Source organism: Barbus barbus (genome assembly GCF_936440315.1).
Source record: "Barbus barbus genome assembly, chromosome: 18".
Classification (NCBI taxonomy): domain Eukaryota; kingdom Metazoa; phylum Chordata; class Actinopteri; order Cypriniformes; family Cyprinidae; genus Barbus; species Barbus barbus.
The window spans coordinates 19,756,193-19,766,095 of record NC_136746.1 but is presented as its reverse complement, the minus strand read 5'-3'; the positions used below and the strand labels follow the sequence as shown (position 1 = coordinate 19,766,095).

The window sequence follows — 9,903 nt, the reverse complement described above, 5'->3', positions numbered from 1 at the left end:
AAAAGTTTACATATTTGGAGAATCGTCACAAAATCTAACAGTTGAATTTTGATTCGACATTTTCTACTTGTTATGCCTCTGGGTTTAGGATTCGTTTTAAATGTGCATACAGAATGAGCATACAGTCTTTTGTGGTACTCATCACAATCTAACGGTCTCTGACTTCTGTCATTGATTACCCTCGCTTCTAATTAACACGCCTGCAAAGCTGGTGAAGCACCAATCAAATTGCCACCTGGGGGGGGGTGAATGAGGCTTATCAGCTCTGCGTCCTCTGCATAGATAAGTGCGTGACTGCGCAGCGCGAGAGACAGTCAGGAGCAGGAGAAGGTCGTGATCGCGCGCTCTCTGTGGATAATTGCAAATCGCGTCTCCTTGGACTGTGCACCTGCTCCGGCACATCCTCAACCAAAATCTGCTATACGTGAGTAGCAATTTTACTGCATATTGGCTAATTTTGTGAGATATTCCATTTTATATAAAATGCCTGCTGATTATACGGATTCAAACGCTATTAACAGTCTAAAGAACATCAAACCAAACGTAAAAGAAAAGAAAAACTGAACAGTTCTGATTTACCAATCGATTTCGCAAACATAGACCGATTTATTTATTTTTCGATAGTCGAACTAATTGCATGCATGGTAAAACATTTCCTATGTACCGGTGTTTTAGAGGAATACTGACAAAAAAAAACAAAAACATAAAAACTTTAGGCTATTAAAAATCCAGATTGCTCCATTGACCCTATTTAAGCATGGAAACATGTACTTGTCTTCTTCTTTTTAACTTTTCATCATTTAAATTCATATTTCCAGGAATAAAACATGGAGCATAGTATTATTCCTCGCACCTTGTGGACTAATGACAGCAAATTTCTCCACCACCATGTCTCGGACTTCTTCACCAGTGTACAAGTTACACAGGATATGCCAGCTGGAATATCATTTGGACCTTGTGTTCTTCATAATACCTTTTATGACACTATAGCCTTCATTGCATTGAAGTCCTTTGACAAACGGAATAAATCATATGTGTTTCGGGTGAGTAAGATGTTAGATTTAGACTGCAGAATTTGTCTTGTGCTGTAAATGAAACACCGCAAACGATCAGTTAAGTATTTTACTGTAAAATCAAATTTCCTCTAATGTCAAATATGTCCCACTGTCAACAGGTAGATCCTGAGGCGATGAAAGGTTCTCCATTAGTAGTTCCTTGGCTACGGTTAGTACAGGCTGCAATGAGCGCAGAAGACCAGAATACTGAGGCCTACTTGAAAGGAGGACAGCTGCACTTTCGGACTATTCGAGATGTGAAACAAGGGGAAGAACTACTTGTTTGGTACGACAAGGAGTTGTCACATCTTTTGGGGTTCGAAGACATAAAGACAAAAGCCCTGGCAGATGGTGAGTATGGGCTGCTTTCAAAGATTTTTTTTTTATTGGAATAAAATCATTATTTAATGCTTAAATAATTTGTTAATTAATTTTAATTGAATGTAACTTCAAATAGGTTAACAATGTCATGAAATTTTAATTCATAGGTCATATTCATCTCTATCAAATAAAATAGGTATAAATAGCTCTTCTTCAAAACTTTTGCACAAGTAGCCTACTTTGGTATTTTTTATGTATTAATTAACAGCTAAGCAATTTTCCTGTAAATGTTTGGTTTGTAAATTATTAATATTTGAGGAATTGTTTTTTTTTATACAAAAGCAAATATATGCAGGAAGCCATTTTGTTGTAATGTGACAAGAAAACCACTGAACACAGAAGACCCCTTTAGACCCTGAATATTTGGCACAAAAATGTCCATAAGACAGCAACTTATTCATTATTCAAAAATTTACAAAATTCGTATTTAATATGTAAATTGAACATATAAATGAGTTGTTTATAAATTAATTGTTGCTTAAATGTTAAGTTTCCTATTATTGTTACTACCATGGAGGGTCTGACAGCGTTTGTATCTTCATATGCAGGCTACACATGTACGAGATGCGGCCAGGCCTTCAAGAACGAAAACCCTTTCCTTGCCCACTGCCGTTTTTTATGTGCGCAGGAAAAAGTAGATATTATCCGACCAACCAGCGAACAGAAACCAGAAGTCAAGCGACAACGCAAAATCATAGATTTTCACAACATTGCAAGAGATCTGGAGCACAAAATGAACGGTTCTCCTGAAGACTCGGGGATACCTAGAAAAAGAAAACAAGAGGGTTCCCTAAGTCCCCGGAGCAAAAAAACTGTTTTATTAGAGAAAACCAACATCACTAATCACAGCAACACCGCCAACATCAACAAACACAGTCCACCTTTCCAGGATTTGTCAGAATCAGACAAATTATCAACAAATGAATCAAAGATACGTAAAAGCAGCGCATTTACCGAGGTTCAAAAACCACCAGAGCAGTCATCACGGGATATAATGGCGTCTCAAGTAGGCCTGCAATCCGACTGCAGCGCCTTCTCGTTCGTTGTACCCAAGAGCGCACACTCGGAACGGAAGAGCGCGTTTTGTGAACCCAACAAACGCACCATCACCGAAGTTCAGAATTCTTCACCACCAGATTCGGATAATATATCAGACTCTTTCAAATCAAAACCTTCACTAGGATACAGAAATGTGTTGGCTTCACACCTGTTTCACGCTGACTTGCCAAGCGTTCATGCAGGTGGAGTGATGTCTGCTCCTCTGGCTACAGGAGGATCTTTTTATTACGCACCCGAGCATTGGACCAGATCTATAGGTGGTCAGCTGCAGTCTACATCTTCTTTGACACTTCTACCCCCTACTTTCACACCATTGAGTGTTTCAGTGCAGAACTGGTGCGCCAAATGCAACCTTTCATTCCGAATGACCTCCGACTTGGTGTTTCACATGCGGTCCCATCATAAGAAAGAGTTCGCCGCAGAGGCTCAGGTGAGGAGGAGAAGAGAGGAGAAACTCACCTGTCCCATCTGTCACGAGTACTTTCGAGAGCGTCACCACCTCTCACGTCACATGACATCACATAATTAAGAAGAAAAACTCCATCGCACTTTAGCCAGGTATATGAAGATGCATTATCCATAAATTATGCATTTACACTGTGATGGTCCCTTGTAACTACTCAGCTGACAAAAATATGTTCTAAGACCGTTTTGCTAACGTTACCATTGAGTTATGAATTCGTAGTGTTCTCTGACTATTCGAAATGTTCAGTTTTTTACATGTTTGAAAAACGTAGTTATATGGAACGTTCCATTTGATCATATTGCAAACATTATGGGAATGTTACTTTTGATTGAACGTTTTAAAACAAGTAGTTTCGAAAACATTCCAGGTAAAATGTCCAGCTAATACATTCCAGTTATGAGAACATTAAAGACCAGATATCTTAGTAAACTTTCTATTAATGTTACTGGAACTGTGGAAGAGAGAACTGTGTGAGAGAACCTTGCCAGAATGTTTTGAGAACGTTCTCTGTTAGCCCAGTGGTTTATAGACTATCACAAACATTGAAAGTTGCCCGAATGTTCTGAGAACATTTTCTGATAACTGGGTAGATTGCCATTGGACAGGGGAAGCATTTTACTGTAGCAATACATTACAGACCGACTAAAAACTTGAACCTTTCAACCATTTACCTTTGGTAAAGATTCATTGTCTTTTTCTCTAAAGGTCATAGTCATTTCAGCAGTGTAGTCTTTTAAATGGTGGTCTTTGGTAGTGCAATTCAGGATAGGCCTACATCGCCACTAGATGGCTATAGACATGAATAACTTTCTCTTTAGAGCTAGCTGTACCTAGTACATTTAGTTGTGACTAACACTGTTGAACTGCCTGGTCATTTTCAACTTAACAGTGCCTTACAGATGTCATGATGAGTACATGTAAATGCTAATGAAAAACGGTAGAATAAATTGCTCTAGCATTTTTAGGTTTGCTAACAACTGAAGAAAACTATTATGAACTAAAGGCATTGCTTTGTAAAGAGATTTTATATTTGAAATATCCCTTCCTTCAGAATGCCAAATCTTTGTTACAATGTTCTTTTCAGATGTCTACTTCTTTTTAACATTTTTTTTTTATCAGCACAACGACAAGGAGGATGTATTTATTAAAATATTTTCTTGTTCTGTTCTTTTTTGAGATAAGTAGTCATTGTATTTCATTAAAGATTTTGAACATATTCCCCAGGTGTTTGCCTCTGATTTTAGCCATGAAGTAGTATGAAACATATCAAATACTACTTTCTTTTAGAGAACAGTGACATTGAGATGAATCTAATTCAATGTAGTTTTGTCTAGTCAGTGTAATTTTAAAATACTTTTAAGAAGTATGTTTAGAATATAAAGTGTCAGTTTGTTTTAAAAAATACTGACTTTCTTTAAAAAATAATGAGCTCGTCCATTTTTTCATTTTAATTTTATTTAAATAATTTGAAGTTTTTGAAACATTGGCTTGACACATGCACTAACACTGAGTGACCGGTAGAGTGCACTCTCTAACAATTCATAAATCCTCGAAGCCTCACGACTCTAAACAAAACTGTTGTGTGAGAATGGTGTTGTGTTCACGTTGATTTTTTATTTAATTAAACCCCATGCAAGTCTCCGTTTAATTATATGCATAAAGTCATAGGTAATAAACTCAACACTGAGAAAGTTCAGGAAAACGTCAAAGTTTTTGAATAAATTCAAAAGGGCGCCCATCTGTAGGCTATTTAGCTATAAACATTCTGCTCATTCAAGAAAGTAAAATATTGAACTTTTGAAGCCATTAGATTGAATAAAAAGATGTGTATACACTGGCCTAATATTGGTGCAATTAGAAGCCCAGCAGCCTGTTCCTGACTGTAATCACTTGATGAGAGTCATTTCATACACACAGAAAATCCTCTGTTCCTCTAAAGAGCATCTTTCATCGCTGCCATTAATTAATCAGGCCTCATTTGGAAAACTAAATATTGACTTTGGTTTTCAGTAACTGTTGAATATTTACATTTTGAGGAAGCCTCTGGTGTCCTATACAACCGATTTAAATATGAAAGTGCTCCCCAGGAAACTAAACATTGCCTAAAGGGATTCACCTGAGAGTTTCCCTCAGTGTTTCTGGGCAGCTTTAGAGGATGTTGGCGTTACATTCTCACATTCTTCTGTTATTTTATGGTCTCTGTGGGAGACCAAGTGAACTACAGTTTAATAAACCTCATTCATACTGACACTGTCAAAACTAGCCCGATAGAGGAAAGCAGTTTTTGATTACTGTGGAGACCATTGATAATCTCATCAGTTTGGTTGCCGCCAAATTTCTTTGCTAATAAACTAGTAAGTTGTTGATAACTCTACTTAAAAACGGTTTCTATCTACAAACTGGTCAGGTGTCTTTAATGGAGGGTTTGTTGATGACAAGTTAAAAACCAACAAACTAGGCTGGTTTAATATAAAATAAATTTTTGAATTCACATTTGCAGTGATAAACAAGTAAAAGCAGCAGACACATTCATGTCTCTTCAGTCTACATAACCAAACATGTTGACATCTTCAAGTGACTCTTTTCACACACTGCACAGAGAAGCCATTCAACACTCAAACTTGCACAAAGGAAAGACACAGCAGACAGTAATTGGGAGAACACGCTTCTTTCGTTTTCATTCACGGGCAAGTGGGATTAAAAGGGTTTACGTCAAATTAGTTTGAGCTGGGTGACATCATCTGTTGAAGTAAAAGTTGGAACTTCCTGCGCTTTGAGACCCGATGCTCTTGAAGTGGGTTGAAAGTGGGAACTGGGGGCTAGAGATGTCTTTGATGTCAAGGTAAAGAAGTAATGTACCATTACTCTCTTCGTTAAGTGAAGAATACAAAAACATACAATGCAGAAATATGCAGCAGAAAATACAAGCTCGTGGTTTAACATTTATTTTATTCTACTTATTATAAGGCTAGTTTTCATAATTTAAAACACACATTTACAAAAATACATTCTCTAAAATATAATATATGATTCCAAATGAACAATTGTTTATACACACTGACACATTTGGCCCAAATACTCCTTGCTTACGGCGCCAAATTGAGATCATCAAATGCGTCTGAATACAAAAAATGAACCTTGTGTAACATCTCTTAAAACAAATGCACAGGAAAAACGAGTCAGCACTAGCCATCAGTAACTTCAGCGATTAGCAACACCCCACCTTTTGGGATCTTTTAAGTTCTGTTTCAAAACTAAATTCAGATTAGTTACTACAAGACTGCTTTGCAGTCACACTAATAGTTTGATGTAGATTAAAGGGTTCACACTTTTCACATGTACTTCATCATTTATACTTTTAAATGAACCAAATATCAAGTTACACTTAGATTTCTAATGAACACCAAGACATTATCTTAACCTGTAACTACAACATTCATCTGAATAATAAGATAATTCTTTATTCTAATTCACTTTCCAATGTAATTCAACAGTTCTGCCAAAAAAAAGTTTGTTATATATTCAGTATGCTATAAAACCTCATCGTACATCCAGTAATCTACAAACATGAGTCCAACAACCATTTATGTCATATAGATGACAGAAAAGCCGACAATTTATAAGGGATACTTTTAAGAGTAAGTGCTTATGTTACTCAACTACAATGAAAAATGTTTACGACAGATCCTTTTTGGATAAACTGAGGAAATTAAAATATCACTTGTAGGCATTTATAAAAAATGAAATGCAGTCCTTAAAAATGTGTGCACTTTCTAACAAGTGCAAACTAAAGACAATATGCCTCTTCAAGGTAAATTTGGGTGTCAAAACCACAACAATGCCCATTTGTCTTTCTTTCCTCTGAGCAGCAAGTCTTATCTACAAGCGCACGTCTCCACAGACATGTTGGGGTAGATCTTCAACACAATGTTTTTGCTCTCATCCAGAAATAGAACACTGAGGGGTTTCATGATCTCTGGGACACAGCAGGGCTCTGGGATACCTGGAATTATCCCAACGGCCTTGACTATGCTCTGGATGGTTGCATGGTTGGAGGGGCGGACCACCTGAAAAGGACAGAAAAGAGAGGATAAATGAGGTGTGGTAGCGTTTAGATATGCAACTTTTGTTTTGCCCTCTTCAATGAAGCAGAGGAAATTATGTCTTACAACACCCTTCTATTATTCAGAACAGAAGAACTGTAAAACTGGCTCATTTCAAAAGAAAATGTGTCCAAAATGTGCTTAAAACCCCTATTAAGCATACAATTATTTGACTGTAATTGCACATAAAGTCTGTGTGCTTTAGTTGTGCTGGAACTGAAACATTTTCTGAAGGGATTCTTTGTTTAAAACCTCTGGCTAGAAAAGCTGTATTAACCATAGTCATTTTTAAATATTTCAACATGTCTAAACGATTCACATTCGCATACGCTGATCCTCGCCATGAGGTTCTCTGACCTTTGGAATGGGGAATTCACACGTTCCTGCACAGTAGAAGGCATCGAAAGACTTGGGAGACAAGATCCATTCGTTCCACCCGATATCTGCAAAGTCCACCTTCAGGTACCTCCTGGAACAGCTGCGAGGTTCTTTCCACTGTCTCCTCCGAGCCTTCTTCATGGTTTTCTCATCAAACCGGAGAACCTGAGACTTGCCGAATCCATCAGCATGCTCCTGGCCTTTCCTCCGACGTTCTTTTTTAAAGGGCTTTGGCTTGAGCGCAAAGTAAGCGCTTTCCCACATATCGTGCTGTTTGAAGCTGTTGTACTCCACCTCCGGGAGCTCGTTGTTCTCAATAGGATCAGAGAACTCCAAATCCAGTTCCCGCTTCACACGTATGTCAGGTGAGGAGTCTGGAGACTGAGTTGGCTGCTGGTCTGCAATGAAAGGGTCATATCTCTGTAGGCTCACGGCCACGCTGTTGGGCTCTGAAATTGCCAGGTCATTAGCGTACACCAGCAAGTATGGAAGGCTGGAGGACGGGAGCTGGTCCTGATACCTTTGATACTGCTCTCCGTAGTCAAACTCCACAGTGATCAAAAGGTGATTCTTATCTCGGGCCTCCTTTATAATGACAGACACATCCTTGCTCTGCCAGGTCCCACGTCTGTGAGGAACTGCGGTGATGTTTCCGAGTAGAGATCCCTGGGCTGAGCTGAAGGAGGGAGACCGGAAAATAAGATGGACAGAGGGTAGCAGATGTACGTTCAGGATGCGACAAGAGGGGTTCTTGAAGCGCTTGCAGAACCAGGACCTCTGGCGTGGCCGTTTGTCAAAAAAGAAGTGAAACGTAGATGTGAGAATCACCTCAGACCCCTGAAGAGAAGTTAGATTCAACCAGTACGAGACCCTCTCCTCCACATTCTCTGCAAAGATACGAGAGAAACTGCTGAGTTACATATTAATTATGAATATGGGCTCAAACAACAGGCTTTTTGTTCTGTCTATGAGGTTGGAGAAAGCACAAGGAAGTGAGGAGATATGTTACTCCAAGAGCAGACATATGGAAATGTTTATTTAGGTTCCCTAAAGAGTTAGAACCTGCAATAATGTCAGTCTTTTAATCGGCACTGATTAAATGCTTTAGCAGACTGCAGAAAAAAGACTGCATTGTTTCATGAGAGTGTAACACATGTTGTTTTTTAATGTTCTGGTTTAAACGGCTCTGAGAACGATATTGTGAAATAACTGAGCCACAACAACTTTAAAAACCTGCTCTTGAAAATGCGCATATCATGCATATGCATAGTTATGTCTGTATAGAGTAATTTTAGCTTATAAATATCTGTTTTTAAACGTTTCATTAACAAAATTGCACAAATTGCCATTGAACAGTTCCGTTCAGTTTTGCACGGCATATCTACAAAACATAGCCTAGTAGTGACAATATTCAGTACAAATACATAACATAAAAACCTAGGAGTAACACATTTGCGTTGCACAAGACAAACTTCAATAGAGCTGAAAAATAATAACCCCCCCCAAAAAAACCCCAATTAAATTGCCTGCTTCTGACAAAATCTTTTAAAAAGACTTGCCATTTTCCAGGTAAACCAAAACCAAGTCATTCAGAAGACACAATTAAGCTAAAATAAATAGCCTACTATTATAATCATTGTAGAATTTTTATCAAACATTTAAAACGTAATATAAATTCAGTATGTATCTGTGCATTGTTATGCATCATGCATTTATTTCTTATGTTACTTACCAGGTTTTGCTTTAAAACTTCTTACAGTATTTCCCTCTTTGAGCCGGTTAGGTTCAGTGTTGTACTTCTCATACAGTTTAAACATATGCTGTGAGAGCGCATCTGTGGCCACGAGCGCGTCTGTCGTGCTGTCTCGCGCACTTCTCCAAACAGCTTCAGACGCGTCAGTATCGGAACCGACCCAAAGCAGTAACAGGTGCGTCAAAAAGACATATTTAACAGTCATGTTGCAAAGAAAGAAAAGCTTCCAAACAATTGAATGCCGTGTAGCTAAAAAAAAAAAAACGCGCTAGCACATACTAAAACAAGGTTTCCAGTATGACAGCTTCGGAGTGACGTTTTCCAGTCATGCGGTTTGTAAAGTAGCCGCTTTCCCCGCCTTTTAACGCAGTGCAGAGAGGAAGTTGTTACAATGTTTCAGAAGTTCTGTAGGTCTCGTGCTTAACCTGTGGTACATCACTTATTTCTTCTGACCGCCACTATCCACGAGAGCAGGCATAAGCGGAGCGAGGTGCTGAGGTATCCGCCCATCAGCCAACGGGAGCTGCTGCTACATTACACCCGATCCAGCAAGAGGACAAATCCAGCAAACATGCACTTTCACAGTTTAAGGTTCTAGGTTATTGTACTGTTTTTTCCCTTTTCACAACAAGCACTTCAAAAGCTTTCTTTTTCATTCAAAATGAGTTTTAAGATGTTATTATTTTATAATGAACCACTAAGCGGCTG

General features: G+C 38.4%; 2 protein-coding genes across 2 annotated transcripts; one reads left to right on the top strand and one right to left on the bottom strand.

The window, feature by feature from the left end:
• The first annotated feature begins 278 nt into the window (after window positions 1-278).
• znf488 (zinc finger protein 488) lies at window positions 279-4,176 on the top strand. The gene is made up of 4 exons (XM_079440042.1): window positions 279-424; window positions 819-1,043; window positions 1,175-1,406; window positions 1,985-4,176. The coding sequence occupies exons 2-4, from the start codon at window positions 828-830 to the stop codon at window positions 3,022-3,024; spliced, it is 1,488 nt and encodes a 495-aa protein (XP_079296168.1). The 5' UTR covers window positions 279-424; window positions 819-827; the 3' UTR covers window positions 3,025-4,176.
• A 1,183-nt stretch (window positions 4,177-5,359) lies between these two features.
• On the bottom strand, window positions 5,360-9,677 carry gdf10a (growth differentiation factor 10a). The gene is made up of 3 exons (XM_079439486.1): window positions 9,175-9,677; window positions 7,422-8,329; window positions 5,360-7,028 (listed from the first exon to the last, which is right to left on the bottom strand). Exons 1-3 carry the CDS (start codon window positions 9,398-9,400, stop codon window positions 6,837-6,839), a joined length of 1,326 nt encoding a protein of 441 aa, XP_079295612.1. The 5' UTR covers window positions 9,401-9,677; the 3' UTR covers window positions 5,360-6,836.
• Window positions 9,678-9,903: the final 226 nt, after the last annotated feature.